At 35.8% G+C, this 16,531-nt stretch overlaps 1 protein-coding gene across 15 annotated transcripts in view; it reads left to right on the top strand.

Annotated features, from left to right (window-relative positions):
• Positions 1-16,531, top strand: part of Epha5 (EPH receptor A5) — a 337,092-nt gene that overhangs the window by 305,307 nt on the left and 15,254 nt on the right. For all 15 annotated transcript variants that reach the window (XM_003463755.5, XM_003463754.5, XM_013145832.3 and 12 more), the window contains 4 exons: positions 886-947; positions 2,260-2,469; positions 5,284-5,433; positions 15,322-15,515. In XM_003463755.5, the coding sequence (XP_003463803.1) occupies positions 886-947; positions 2,260-2,469; positions 5,284-5,433; positions 15,322-15,515 (616 nt within the window). The remainder of the gene's footprint in view (positions 1-885; positions 948-2,259; positions 2,470-5,283; positions 5,434-15,321; positions 15,516-16,531) is intronic.

The following is a 16,531-nucleotide window of genomic DNA, read 5'->3' as shown; positions in this document are numbered from 1 at the left end:
TGTGGTATTCTCTGGGCCACTGGCCATTTGGGTATATAGTCCACAACATGGACAGATTCCCCCACAGGTGAGACCCATACACTAACCTCTGAAATCACTCTTGCAGTCACACCCGATATATTACTTTTCCAGTTTCCTAGGTATTTCATAATCCAGTCAAATCTAGACCTAGCACTAATTATCACAAGGAGTGATTGCTCCAATGTTGAACACCAAGCAGTATGGCCTGCTGACCTCTGTGCTGCTCTTCTGTGTTGAACAGGAAAGCTGGAAAACCTCTCCCATCAGAAGTAACGGTTTCTAGGGAAATTTTCACATTGAAAGGAAAGCAAGAATAACACTTTGAGCAATGAAATGAACAAGGTTGACAGAGATAGTTAGAAGGAATCATGGGCCCATGTGCATTTAGGTAGGAAAGCACAACATAAATTCAAGAGGTCATAAACAGCACAGTTAGGGCAGAATTTTAGTCATCTGACACACAGGTGACTGTGTTCCAGGTATTTGGCTGGATATTATTTGATGCATTATATCATTGCCTCCATTACAACAGAATTTGACTCTAAACTCTTTCTATTCAGCATGTCCTGATGGCAGATGCGTGTGTTCATTTATATCTGTTTGTTTTGTCTGCCTGTCGCTAACCCTGTAATGATTTTTCTCATTGGACCAATTCATTCACTGGAGCTATCATCATGTCAAGAATTTACTTGCTATTGGAGGACATTTTAAAAACATGAATGTGCATATACATTCATAAATATGTCTATACATTTTTAAATGTGGACACTAATGCAAACTTCTCCTAAACTTATTCTATATAAATGTGAATTCAAAGAGCAGTACATTCTGATCTTATTTTATGGCAATGTGTTTTCTTTTCAGGCAAACCAGTGATGATAGTGACAGAGTACATGGAGAATGGCTCTTTAGATACATTTTTAAAGGTGAGAGTTGAAAATAGTTTAGTTTTTCAGAATATTGTGTACCTATTGATCATAATATTGAGGTTAAATCGGATCAATGTTAAAGCCATATTTTTAAATAGGATAGATCATATTACAGTAAAAAAATTGTATTCCAAAATTCACTGTGGTTTGTAGTGTCCAAAAATTTAAACAAATCCAAATTACATGACCCTGTCCAGTATTTTTGTTTAGGTATATGCTAATTTGAAAAACAGAAAGTAGGAATGAAGAAAGAAAGTGAAGGGAATTAGGAAGAGAGGGAAAGGAAAATAAAGAAAGGGAAAAGAGAAGATTTACAGTAACAGTGTCCTTAAGGTCCTTGCAAACCCTTCCTGAAGGCACAGCAGTCTGCATGTGCTCATAATGGATGTGAGGACCAGACGCCAACACAGTAGTCCTGTGGCAAGAGACGACAGCCAGGACCAACAGATCTAAGTTTCAGGAAAGATTTTGTTTGTTTTTACATGCACATTCCCAAGTTTTAAGTATGGGTAACTAATACTTTTAGAAAATAGCTTCTTGGACACAATGTAGCACATCTACGTCTGATTAAACCTAGAATGGATAGCTGCTTGTGACTTCAATTTCATGATTAGTGGCGCTGATTAGAAAGAGTGATGATACGATCTGAGGATTGTTTTTAGGGGCCATGCAATAAATATGAAAGTTCCTAAGTGAGCTGAATTTCCTTTCCAGTCTGCACACTCCACTAGACTGATTCATGTTTTCAAGTTTTCCAGTCTCTAATGTCATACCACTCCTTTGTTTCTGAATAACCATCAGTCTAACATTATGAGGCCATGTGACTCCACTAAATTCAACACCTTTGACAGAAAGCACCGTCTCCTGGATTGCTAACATCTTCCTGGCCTGGCTCAGCCATCCTTTCTCCACCTGCTGCTCCTTTATCTATCTCTGGACACATCATGCGTTACCCACTGTCCAGCTAGCTTTTTTTAAATCACCGCCAAGTATCTGCACATTAACTTAGGCTGGAGTAATGAGCAGATCCCCCCATGATTCAGAGTGAAGGATTTACAATTAAAAAAGTGAATGAATAAGGCAACCAAATGAGATGTTTGACAAGGACTCTCAAAACCTTTATCCGCTGTGAATGGAAGACTATCAGCTAACGATACAGCTTTCTAATATTGTCCATTTGCCTTCAGTTAGAAATTGCATGTGGGTCTGATGGATGATAATGTTCATTTAGATACTGAAAGAAAAGCCTTTCATATTTCCTCTGGTGCTCGCTGTTGCTAGACTAAGTTCTTCTGCATTGTCCTTACAGAAGAACGATGGGCAGTTCACTGTGATTCAGCTTGTGGGCATGCTGAGAGGCATCGCAGCAGGAATGAAGTACCTCTCAGACATGGGCTATGTGCACAGAGACCTCGCCGCCAGGAACATTTTAATCAACAGTAACCTCGTGTGCAAAGTGTCTGACTTTGGACTTTCCAGGGTACTGGAAGATGATGCTGAGGCGGCCTACACCACAAGGGTAAGATCGAATAGAATGCATTTCTGATACAGAGACTGCAAGCATTTGATTTTTAAAGATTCTTTTTTCCGTACAGAATGTCAAACTCGTGACCTCACACTTGCCAGGCATATGCTGTGCTTCAGAGCTCTATCCCTGGCCTGATTTCTAAAGATTTTAGAGGAAATAATGAAAAGGGCATTCCTTTAACAAAGCCAGGAGAAGACTGACCATATGAGAGAGAAAAATAAAAAATCCAGTACTTTTAGGTATCTGCAAAAGCAAATATTACATTTTAATAAGGGAAATATTCACCATCTGAGTCTCAATATTTTAATTAAAAATATTAAAAATAGAAAGTCTGAATTCATAATGGCCACAACAATGTGAAATACAAAATATGAGGATAAAAACATAAGGACAGAATCTCCTATACTAACACGTGTAGAAGTACACATACACGTGTGAGTATCAACATATGTAGCCTTGGTTGATAATTTAAACTATCTTTATTGTACTGTCTTGAAATGTAACAGATACCAGGATCACACTTTTTAAAGATTTACACTGTGGAAGAAAGACCTATCCTTTTTTAAAATAATGAATTTACTGGAGATGTTGCAATAGCTAATTTTGTTAATAGCAGGAAAACTACATATATGGAAAACTGTTCACTAACTCAGTGCTGTAATTAGCATAAATCAACACGTTTTTCCCCCAACAAAGTGATGTTTCATGAATTGATTGGGTAAATAGCTGAAAATTTGTCCTGTAGAAAACTCCATACAACATAATATTGTACTATTTCAATTTTGAATCCCTTAAAATACACAACATTTGTATAATTATAAATATGTTGAATCTCATCAAGTTAGATTCCCTCTGTATCTAAACTCCTTTGTGAGGACTGAGATTTATCATGTCTTTCACTTCCAAGTTGGTTTCAATACAGAGGAACATTTTTGTCATCTAGGTGTCTCAAGCTGTATATCACATGCATTCTTAGTTTATTTAACATTTCAAAATTACATCTGTAGACAGTGTAAAAGTAAGTTCTTTAACTGGTTTTAAGGGGGTATTTACATTGTTTCTGTGTAATTCATAAATATTTGGGGGGGTGTACTGTGCTGAAGGTCAAGAGTAGTTAATCAAAGCAAACAAAGCTTTCAAAGGCCTGCCTACCGCATCAGAACATTAATTGATGGGGTATCTGTCCTCTTCTAGACCTCACTCTAAGTGTCACTATTTGCATTAAATGAGACTTCATTTAAGAATTCTCCTGGTATTAGAGTTCACTTGCTATACGTGGCCTAAGCAAGATTGAAGTTATAGAAAAGTCTATTGCTAGTTTGGTCCTTGGTATCTCAGTTAAGTGCAAAAAAGTAAATTTTTCAGGGACTGAGTCCGTGTGTCATCCTGTAGATTTGGATGGAGAGGCAAAGACCCCAAGCCTTTCCCAAGGCAATGTCTCTAAAATGTGCCATGGCAAACTGAAGAAAATCTCCATGGTGAGCAGATAATGGACCTCTGAGTAACATGAATGACACAGTGATCAGAGGACCACGAGAAACACAGAAGGCTGAAGTTCCATCTAATCAGACAGCCACACTTCTAAGCAGGATTTAGCTGTACTTTTTAAACGATCATAACATCCTGCATACTGAGACCTCTTGATGTGGTCTTGGCTATGAATTCTTCATTGACAAAACAAAAGTTTCAGGAAAGTCTTTTTTTTAAAGTTCCTTCAATTATTTGTTATAATTCAAATAACTGAAACAAATTCAACTCCTTCCTCTCCAAGTTTGAAACATGACATGAAACTGTAATTTCTTCACATATCTTAAAAGTTTGGTTCATGACAGCAGCTTATACGAATTAAGTTATGCTTTTCCTATAAAATACAAAGACCTTTGGTCATCTTTTTAGAAGAAACTCTCCCTCTGTCTCTGTCTCTCTAATCTATAGCTGCTTATAGATGGAATATTTATTTGTCTGCTTATGTGTTCCTGTTTTTAGACATTAAGAAGAAAAATAATATGCCCTGCCTGAAACTGGCAGATATTGTACTGTGTAAAGAAAAATTAATATTATAGCAAATTTCTCCCCCATAATCCAAGTTTGATAATTTTTAATTTGATTGAATTATACAAAGTATGCATCTTAGCCAACAGAAAGAAATGTGCCATCAAAAAAGATAAGAAAGGTCAGGGACACAGCTCAGTGCCACAGTGCCTCCTTGTTAAGTGTGAGGTTGTAAGTTCAGTTCTCAGTACCAAAAAAGAAAAAGAAAAGAAAAAAAGAAAATCAAGTTTCAAAGAAAGAATGTAGAGGAAAGGTATAACTAAGTTTTTGACATACCAGATATTTCTGCCCGTTAACTATTAAACTGCTTAGGGTTACACTTAGCAACCCAGACTTCTACTTACATTTCTATGTTTAAAAAGAAAAAAAAAAAAAAAAAAAAAAAGATTAAAAAGCATGCAGGGAACGTGAATCCCTACTCCCAGTTAGGAAACCCTGGGAGTGCACCTTATTGATTCACTTGACTGCCTGCTTGCCTCTGCTTAGAGCTGCCTTCCTGAGGACTGTAATTGAGATGTGGGTCCTGTGTGTGTTCCAGGAGTCAAACAGAATTTAAACTAGAAACATGCGGACAGCCAATTAGTAGTTAGTCTACAAGTGCTTATGGGCTGGGAGATGTGAAGAGACTGCACGCTGTCAAACACATTCACTTAAAAATGCAACATCTCTTTCTAGATCTTTTCATGAGACAGCACATTTCCCTAGATACGCTGCAAGTATGTAAGGGTTTGAAATATTCTTTTTCAATTTTAGGGAGGCAAAATTCCAATCAGATGGACTGCCCCAGAGGCCATAGCTTTCCGAAAGTTCACCTCAGCCAGCGATGTCTGGAGCTACGGCATCGTGATGTGGGAAGTGGTATCCTACGGAGAGAGACCTTACTGGGAGATGACCAACCAAGATGTGAGTACGCGGCCGCTCTGCCTCACACTACAAGGGAAGCATTTTGTCCTCTGACCAGACACTTACCTGGTTTTCATAACTAAGAAATGACAGTTTCTTGAAAACATGAAATGCTTCGCTTACTGCGTGGTGTTTTGTTATTGTTGAAGTAGGCTTTTTGCAGAAGCTGTAAATGAGTTAATACAAAGGAACTTATGGGGCAGTCACTTAAAAACTCTGTCCCGTGCCAATGAGTCATATCTGTATTATAGGATACTTCACCACTTTTTGTCTATATCATTCTCAAAGATGAAAAAGGAGCCATCAAAGAACAATCCTGAAAAAGTTTTACGATTTACATTTGATAAAGGCTTCTCTACTATGCCAAACCGAAAGGATGAACAATATTAATAGTGGATGTTCTTAGAAGATAAAAAGGCACAGTATGTGTTTCTTTAAATTCCAAATTGTAAGAAGGGTCGTATTTTGTATTTAATTTGGTGGAGGAAAACAAATTTATTTATTTCACAATAGAAAAGTAATTTCTTCTTGGAATAATAAAATCTTAATATCAAAGGAACCATGAAGTAGTCTACTACTCAAATTCCAGAGATTTATGATGTGAGGCCTGGCACACAATACATACTTTTGGATTATTGAAAACTGATAACTTTTCTTTCAAACAGCAACAATTATAAAAGTAGCTGGTGTGAACTAAGCACTATATTAAGTGTTCTAGCCTGGTAGTTCATTAGTTCTGGGTAACGCCAGTATATTGAACTATCTTAATTCAATAGTGTACTTACCTGAATCATTGACTTTTTTTTCTCCAATTATTTCTTTCATCCGTATCCTATGATAGCTCTTTCCTGTGTGTGTCTTCAGGGGTTATTAGAGAGATACCTTAGCTGAATGTCATTGAAACCGCAATCCCAAGCCTGTAATTAACCCTTATTTTTTTGATATAAAAACTCATCTGTATTTCAAGGTGTTTTCCATAATTGCAGAGCCAGCTGGATGCAAACTACGTACATTAGGAATGAAGGATCACATTTTTAAAATCTCCTCCTCTTCCTCCTCCTCTCTCTAGTCTGCATCTGGGTTTTGCAGAATTGGTCTGAATGGAGAGTTAGAAAGGAAGGAGAGCTATTTCCTAGTGTTGGTCAGTGGACACTTCTTTTCTAGGAGGGCACACATTGGAGTGCTTGCAGGGCTCCTGGTGAAATGCTCCATGAGGCCCATCTGGAGGATGCTCCCCAGCTCCTCTCCCTGTCCCTTCACACACACAACCCCCTTCACACCCATACTACCACTGCTCAGGTCCCCACCTGATATCCTGAGGGACCGCATTTGTGTAGGATGCTTCCCAGGGAAGCCTCTTTTGTAACTGCTGTCATAGGCTCCCCAACTCATCTACCTTCTCCAAGTTTTGAGATAAGAGGCCAGGATCACAGCGCTGATTTAGTCTTGAACATCTCTCCATAGCTTGTTCTCTGGTAGCAACAGGAGTCACCTGAAACCCCTCCACTTGGTGACCTTGGAGCCCATCTTGGGTGGAGAAGGGAAGTGGTCATCTGTGTCTCTGCTGTTCCCAGGAGCAGTACCTGCTGTCTTCAGCTGATGTTGGTGTTAGGGCAGGATTTTACTTTACCCAAGGATCTTCCAGAGCTGGGCATGGGCACTCTGGCTAGGCTGAGATTGGAAGAGCTCAAATTGAAGGTCAACCTGAGTAATTTACTGAGTTAGCAAAACCCTCTCGAAATTTAAAAATAAGTAAATAAAGGGCTGGGGAGGGAGCTCAGTTAGACGAGCTTCAGTTCAATCCCCATTACTGAAAAAAAAAATCATTCAATCCCTGTTATATAAATGCATCTTTTGGGGACCTGGTCAAGATCCCCAATCTTCCAAATGAGTGTATGGCTTAGACAAATAAATGAGATCAGTGGTATGATTTTAGGGCTCCAGGACGATCAAAACACTCTAGCGTAGTTCGAGACTCTGGGAGCTGAGATAAAATCTTCTCTGTGTGGCCCATATTTATTAAGGTATTCAAAAAATGAGATGGGATACTGAGGAAAGGCCAGGATCTGAGAAGGACCTGGAGGGTCACCTTAATGGCTTCTCCAAGTGGTATTCTATGACAATTTCACAGAACTATCTTATCTCCAAGATAGCAATTGTGGTAGGAAATAGACAGCAGGAGTGAGTGGCTGAGTATCATGTTAATCGGGTTGCAGCCAGGTGTCCTCACTGTGGCCTTACCTTGCACTTTGGGACAGGGCTTTGTTCTCTGGTTGGCCATGCCCTGGCCATGCCGCAGCCCTGCACATGTGTACAATTTCCAGCTTCAAAGGCTCCCAACATGCATCAATGTATGTATAGTTACTTGGAGATAGTATATGTGTATAGTTATATTCATGTGTATATAACTATATGCATTCATATATCCATATATATATTAACTTTGTATTTAAATAACCCTGTAGAGAAGTGATGTTAAGTTACTCTTGTCTTACAGTGAAGAAGCTGAGTCTTAGAAAAGTTAAATGGCACACATGGTGGTCTATCCCTCTAATCCCAGCACTTGGGAGGCAGACTCAGGAGGATCACCATGAATTCAAGGCTAGCCTGGCTTTCATAGTGAATTCAATGCCAGACTGAACTGCATAGCAAAACTCTGTAGCAAAAGAAAAATAAAACAAGTTAAACCTAAATGACTTTATTAAGGTCTCAAAAATAATACAAGTTATTCCAAAAATTTTAACTTAGTTCACCAACTTTTTTTTTTTTTTTAATCTAACCACTACACTGTCTCCTAATTGTATGAAATACGAAATTCAGTATATAATGACTATTTTGGATTTGATCTGGCTAGGACTAAGATCGATCTACTCCTCTCTTTTCTGATCAATGCCAAACAATTACAAGTAATACAGGCTACTACATAATTTGGCTTCTAAGGTCACTTGAAGGTCATTTCAATGTCATTATCCTATTCAATTTTCATGGCAAGTTTTACTTTTTTTTTTTATTGAACCTAATGCCTTTGTACTGAACTATATACGCAGCCATTTTATTTTATTTTATTTTATTTTATTTTAAGTTTTATAATTTTCACATAGAGTCTCACTAAATTGCTAAGCTGTCCAAGATGGGCTTAAACTTTCAATCCTCCTGCCTCAGCCTTCAAGAGTACTGGGATTAGAGGAGTGTGCCCCCATCCCTTAACTGCCTCACTAATTCCCACTCACCCTTGACATATTTTGAGTTCTGCTTCTGTCATTTAGAATCGTATGACTTTGTGGATTGTGTAGCAATCATCCCATTACCCACAGTCATCCCGGATATAATTTGTATCTGTAGCAGATAAAGTACATATTAAAACAGCACAGGGCCAGGCAAGTGTCCCTGAGCTCTGGTGACTGCTCAGCAACCTGTAGCTTCCCTGATGTCTCTACACCCTCTGTAATAATTCTGTTCTTTCCTCTTTAGTTTTTAATTTCATTTATTTAATGCTTAGTAGCGTTTTTGACATGGTAGTACCATCCATTATTGCTCTCATAAGTGCTATATTTATTATTATTTCTTTTTTTCTAAAAGTTTTTTCTGACTTCATCCATTTTAGTGTGTTGATAACTTTAATTTCTAAAGAACTAAATAACTTTATTTTAATTTGTTAGTAAAACGCAACAGAATGCTGATTTAATACAGTGAGGGGGGAGAAAGTAGTATCATTACCAGATTTGACTAGGTTTTCCAAGGACATAGATGAAGTTTATGCAAAATGAGTATATAATTACAGATCTCTCTGTAATGTTTTCTTTTACTTAGCATCCCTTTAATGCAGTGCACAGTGTGAAAAACACATGCTTTCTTATTTTTTCACCATGCTCACAGTCAGTGGCTTTTAATTTTTAGGTACAGCCTTAAGTGTGATTGTCCCCAAATTTACTGAATTATTTTATCCATACATGACAGATCAATGATACTTGAAGAGCAAGATCACGGACTATTTCTGTGGAAAAAAATTCTCAGAGATTAAAAGTGAAGTATTGATTGTCAGTTCCAAATGTATAAGTACATATATTTATACATTAACCAATAAGATCTATAATCTGGATATGACCTGATTCTAAAATACTTTTGATCACTTCACACTGTATGATCTAAATCTATGAGAGATCATTCTATTTGGCAGGCCAACAGAATAAAGCAGTAGGTTTCTTTTGGTTTAGGATTTGTGCTGCTGTCATAGACATAAAATGGAACAATGCACAATGAAAATAAACTAGAATGATTAAGGTAAGCTTAGGTAAATACCAGATAATGGACTGTGATTCAGTTTCAAGAAACTAAAATGATAGACTGTCGTGAGGAAAAAACTATTGATTGAAACAAATATTTTGAATGTCAACATTTTTTGTAATAAAAAATAATAAGTACTTTATTGTATATTTGTATGTACTGGTGATATTTTCTCTTGTATTTACTGAATAATGTATAAATACATATATTTTAATAAGCAAATACATTCTAAAACATCTTTAATCTCAATTATATAATATTTTTCAATATTTTCATGTTAGAATTATTTTTCTCATTTCCAAATAATAGTTTTCTGTACTTTCTTTTTCCCTGTAAATTATAATGTAGTAGTTTCTTTACTACTTTTTTTGGACTAAAACTTTCCTATAAAGCAGCAAAAACATTTCACTCCAAAAGACAGGAACTTACTCTGTAGGAGTATAGCTCTATTTCTCTTTTTATACTTTGTTTTAATTTCCAATGTAAAAGATATACATATATTATATATATATATATAATATATAACTATTCATATATGTAGCATTCACCTACAATAAATAATATATATTGTATAATTAGAATATTCTGTCTTATGACAGAATGTTGTTATTAACAAAAGTAGAAGTATAAAAAATTTAGTTCTCATGAAAATGACTTATTTGACAACAAATTATTCTGTGTCCTTGCCTCTGTGCAATGATGTCTAAAATGAGCTTATGGGATCAAAGGATATTATGTTTCAAACATAATATGAGTCACCTTCTAAAGGCAGTGCTGCCTCTGGATGCTACTAATTATTTTTTAATCTGGTAGCATCATAATTTTCATCACTTTTGAAAAGTGATAGAGAAAGAAACATAAATGCCTCAGTCCAAAATTTCTGTCCTTTTCTGTTGAATAACAGCAGCAACAAGCAAAAAAGAAACATTGGATTCCTATAAAAAACAGATTTTAAAACTTTTGCTCAGGTTCAGTGAATTTAAAGGGAGAGGATTTGAATATGTGATTTCTTATATGTATTTAATCTCTGGAATCTATTGATCTAAGGTTGAAATACTAAGAAAAAGACATACTCAATGTATTTTAATAACTTTGAAAACAAACAAGAAATCCTAATATATAACTGATATATCTGAAACTATTGGTGTGGTATCTGAAGTTATTTCATGAAAGATATTCATAAAATTTGGTTGTTTCTGTGAAGCTTCATATTTCATAGTAACGGCTCTGATATATGATATGGTAAGCAAATAAATAGCAACATCGGTACTCAAACCCACGACAGAACTTAGTTCATCAAACCACACAGATGACACATTGTTTTTTGTGTAATTTTCCTGACACTTAGTGATCAACTCTACTTTTGTGATAAAGAATACACTATACTCCAAAATATCTATTCCAAAATAGGTCGTTTACCCCAGATAGGCAGATAGATGGATAGATAGTTAGATAGATAGATAGATAGATAGATAGATAGATAGATAGATAGATAGATTGATAGATAGATAGAATAAAGTTTATTCAAAATTATATGTATGTATATAATATATAAGGTTGAAAAGATGTATAATTCTAAGAGGTAAAGTTCTTGCCCCTGTTAAGTTGCTGTCTTGGAAAGGGGTAATTAATTCTAAATACACTGGTATGACTTAGCACCAGAATAGAAAGAACACAGGTGTGCATGTCAAAAGCTGTGAATGTAAATTTTACCTCACTCTGTCTTTTTAACTGTTTAGACAAGAGAGGAAGATTAATCTGGAATCACAATCATTTATCTGTAAATTATATATATATATATATATATATATATATGAATTATATATTATATATTGTATATGTATTTTTTTTGCAGACTTGTATTTGGGGTAAATGTAGACAATTTATATAGTTTCTATTATAATGCCTGTGATATAATACATAGGGTACTTTAAGTCATCCAAGAGAAAATTAGACAAAAGTATTTTTAATGAAAATGCATGCAAGAGAAATCATGGGAGGACTGACAGGAAGCTGGGAGAGATGTCAGATGTATCATGAGTCGACTCCCAAGTACAGGAGGAGAGTCCGCGGGAAGGTAATCAAGTGTGAGCATCTCTCGGACATTGTTAAGAGTCTGGAACTTCTAAGGTGACCTCAGCACATCACTGGCTGTCTCAGTGCTTCGCCCTTCACGAGACTGAGTGCTTCTCCCCAGCAGTGCCACATGCAATGATGGCCTGGGAGCCGCATGTGCAGGGGCGACTTTGCTGCATGTAATGGGAGCAAGTAGCAGTGCAACAGGCATCAATCTTACTCCGTCACTGTCTTTGCAGGTGAAGACCGAAGAGTCCCATTTTCATGGTTGGCATAGTGTACCTTTTGCAACACAGCCCTACTTCTCCATTCAGGACCTGAGCACATCACTTCATGGTCCTGGGGAGAGCGAGGTGTTAAACCTTACCAGTACTTGAAGGAGTATGTGACATTCTGACCTATCCTGGCCCCATGGAAGGCCATACCCTGCTTGAGTGATATGCTAGTGGTATGGGATTCCTTGTTTGGGCTTCAAGCATTCCAAAACTCCAGGGCTGGCTGAAGTCCTAATGACAGGAAGGGAGTGATATTCAGACCTGGTGTGCAGAATTGAAAAAGATGAGCCAGTAATGCTTATGTGATGGAAGGAGCCCGTGGGAGTCAGTTTGTTACCAAATAGTATATTGAGGATTACCTGTTGGGATTAAGGACTAACTTGAGAAAAGAGACAATATTCCTTAAGCTATATTCAGAGTATTGATTTACATGTCAGTGCAGAAAACACATAGCTTATATTAATGTTCTAGATATGGTACATCTGAACTGGTATCAGATCATCTTAATTTCTGATTACCTGTTTTTTTTTTTCACTTCGTTGTTCAATTGCCTATGTTAACAATTGTAATAACTGTGATTGAGATTATGATTCATTTGATTGTGTTAATATTAAAGTAAAATAGTATTTTATTATTTCATTAAATAAAGAAGTAAACAAATAAAAAATAAATTCTAAAGCAATTTAAATTTTAAACCAGTCCAATAACTAATTGCCCAGAGGACACGTGTGATTTAACTTGGAGACAAGGTGTTTCATTTCTAAATATAAACTTATCTATAATGGAACCAATTAAGTTTAAGGGACTGGAAATAACTTTGAAGATCAAATAACTGCCCGCTTAATCCCTCTCGTTTTGTTATAGAAGGATGCCTAATCTCAGCAGTGCATGGGGGGGAGCTACCAAAATTCCAGTGACTGAGCAGTCAGGACAGAATAATTCCAGGGCACCCAGAACATCACAGCCTGTGGAGAAAGGAAAGGGACATGACTTGCACAACCCTGTGAGCCTGACCACATTTTATCCTAATAAGATCTTTTGAAAATTAACCTGAGTTAGATCAGACTTAATTTCTTCCAAAAATGGTGCCTCTATGACCTAATCTCCTCTCACTAAGTCTCACCTTGTAAAGATTCAGCATCTCTCAGGATTGTTATTTCGGGGACCAAGTTTCCAGGATGTGAATCTTTGGAAGACAAAGCATTTACAAACAATAGCACTCATTAAATTAGCTTGAGACTGAATGAGTGGTTCAGTGAATTTATTTCATAGTCACATATAGAGACTAGCATCTGAGGGAAGAGAAGACAATTTTTTGTTTTTCTCATCTATTTTTAAAGAAAGGTGCTACAGGAAAATGTACAATTACATAATAGCAGCTTTGGGATTATAGCACATTAAGTATTACATTGTGTTTCAAATACATTTTCCTTAAAGAGGCTAAATACGTCATGATTGAAACTATTTATGGTATGATAATTTATAGTGACACATATATGCAGTTAATATAATCGTATCCAGTCAGCAATGGGGATTCTTATAATAAGCAAATTAAGTAAATGAACTTACATAAACATATGGATGCAAAAGGTAATTTTCATTTCTTTAATATTTTTTATTTGATCATTGAGGGTAAATATTTTCTCAAAATTTAGGTTTTTTTTGTTTTTGTCATTTTCTTTCATATCTGTTTCTCATTTAGTTTAAAAATTGTTTTTTTCCAATTTACATGAGCTTTTATTGCATTGGATACACTATAGTTTTTGCGAATAATTTCTTCTCAGTTTTGGACTTTAATTGCTTTTATTGTTTTTTAGTTAACTAAGGTGCAGGTGACTGAGGTCATTCGCCTGTAGTTATCCAATTATTTCTTTAGCAATTTATCCCAGAGTTCTTCAGTAATTTTTATTTCCCAGCCTTTGCTTAGTGATGGGTACTTCTCAGGAAGCTTTATTATATGCTTTGCCCAAGGAGATAAAAACTACATCAATTTCAAGCTGTGACCGAGCGCTGATGACCATTTACACTATCAGTGCCAATGGTGCCGTGCTCCTGTACTCCAGCCAGACTCCTGCTAATGCCATTTGGGCAGTGCCCATCACCTAAGATGAAAGAAGCCCCAAAGTATAACTGACAACATTTCCTCACTCTATAAACTTGCTTACCGAAATTTAACAGAAACAACAATTAACTGTGATAGGCTTGAGGCTGATCTCTGTTCTCTTCTCCTTTTTTACCTTAAGTTTACCACCGAATCTTCTGTTTTTCTCCCTGACATTCTTTCTGGCATTATTTCCTTTATCCCAGAAAGAGTGATTTCTTTCCGTTCCTTGAAAAGCATCCGTGTCAAGTTCCTATCCTAATCACATTTCTTTCCATTTACTAGACCAAATCTAAACTATTTACAGGAAAATATAATTAAGTTGTTAAAGATACATTCATAAGAGTATTTTCAGAAGTATGCCCATTAATACTAGTTTAGAATAGTCAAATAGTTTTAATAACTGCATAAAAACTGTATTCTCACCATGAGCTGCATGAAAAAATGTGTTCTGGATTTAGGTTTTTTGACTGCAGCAGAAATATTATAAATGTTTTCAATAAAAACCTCAATTAGACTGATACTCACATGTGTGGTTATATTTAAAAACAATGACATTTATACTGCCTGTGCTAGTAGACAGTCATTCCTAATTCCTGATGGAATCAGTAGATAATCATAAACAGTCAGGCCTTGACATTATTAAATGATACATGAGACAGTTATGCTAACTTAGCCTTTGACTTATTCATCATTTTCTACCCCAAAGTCTCTTTTGAAGTAAAATTGCCATTCTATTACTTTAAAAATGTGATTTTGCACATATTTTCTCATTAAAAAACATTAACTTTTCAGAGAAATCACTGGAAAATTTAATCTGTATTTGATTCCAAAATGCAAAGATAAATAAAACATGAATGTATGTTTTATGTCAATTAATCTTACAAATCACCCTTCAGAAAGATTTGAGACCAATACAATATCCATTTGTTTTGTTCACAATATGTGAAGAAAGTCGATGTTTGTGTACTATGAAACTATACTTTTTTTTTTTTTTCCAGCACATGAAAGCAGTTGTGAATTTTTTAAAAAAATACTGATTCTGGTTATTATTTCAAAAGAAATAGTGAAAAATAAAAGTGTTGAGTGTTGCAGGCTCTTCTCTACGAACTGTGTGATGCTGGAGGACTGGCTATGTTTTGCTTTCCGCAGGTGATTAAAGCAGTCGAGGAAGGCTACAGGCTGCCAAGCCCCATGGATTGTCCTGCTGCTCTCTATCAATTAATGCTGGATTGCTGGCAGAAGGACCGCAATAGCAGGCCCAAGTTTGAGGAAATAGTCAACATGCTGGACAAGCTGATACGCAACCCGAGCAGTCTGAAGACGTTGGTGAATGCTTCGAGCAGGTGCGAGGCCAGATCTGAGCGCTTTTCCTGAGTGTTTCTAATTCATATGGATGCCACAGATATCTATCTCCCCAGTTAAATGATTCTCATACACAAGTTAATCTATGAGTCTATATGACACAACTACATCTGTCATTTTTGTATAACATTGAGTCTTATAATTTAGTAAATATAAGTGACTATACTAAAAATGCCAGATTCAGAAACATGCATGACCACTATCAGGGACAGTCACAAACGTCTGAAGGATACACAGTATTTTCATGGAAACACGTTGATAGAGAAAACAAGATTATAATATTACATGGGAAGTCCAAGTGAGCACTGATATATTTTAATGCAGAATATTTAATAATGCTTATACTTTGATTTCTTTAAAACACTTTAGTATTCAAATGTAAATATCAATACCTCCTAGCTGTTCATATTTTATGGATATAGACAACTAGAAGGATCCTTTTGCTCTTACCAAGTTTTACACAGATAATTGATTAATCGTTTAGTGTGCAGTTTGAACAGAATTTAAAGCTGACAAATGAGTGATATTGTGGAGAGAATTTGTGTGTGCAAGTGACTGTATTTTCTACATTTCCTGAATAGCAACATGAAACCTTTCAAATAATGTTGCATGCTTATAAAGTATGCTTTTCTCCTTATCTGAGAAATTACTAAATTATCTTTCTAATATGAATCAATTTAATTTCAAATTAAACATTCACTAGGTTGTTATTTTCAGTGCATATGAAGCAACTGTCTATTTTACAAGAAATATTATTATGCTTGTAACAGAATTAGCTGCCAGTTAGCTTGAGCTAAATAGAAACAATTTGTTTACAAAGTTACAAAAGTCCTATGATTTTGGCACAACATTTATTTACTAGACAAAAAGTCATTTTAAATACAAATGAGAAGTGAATCTTCCAATTTGTTCAAGCATCATTAACTTTCTGTGATAGCAACTGGAAAATGCATCCTTTGAGCAATTATTCCTTATGTTGCTCCCTAAATATCTATTT

Source organism: Cavia porcellus, unplaced genomic scaffold (assembly GCF_034190915.1).
Source record: "Cavia porcellus strain 051 isolate PalLab524CR breed Dunkin Hartley unplaced genomic scaffold, mCavPor4.1 scaffold_30, whole genome shotgun sequence".
Classification (NCBI taxonomy): Eukaryota; Metazoa; Chordata; class Mammalia; order Rodentia; family Caviidae; genus Cavia; species Cavia porcellus.
This window is presented reverse-complemented; position numbering and strand designations above follow the sequence as displayed.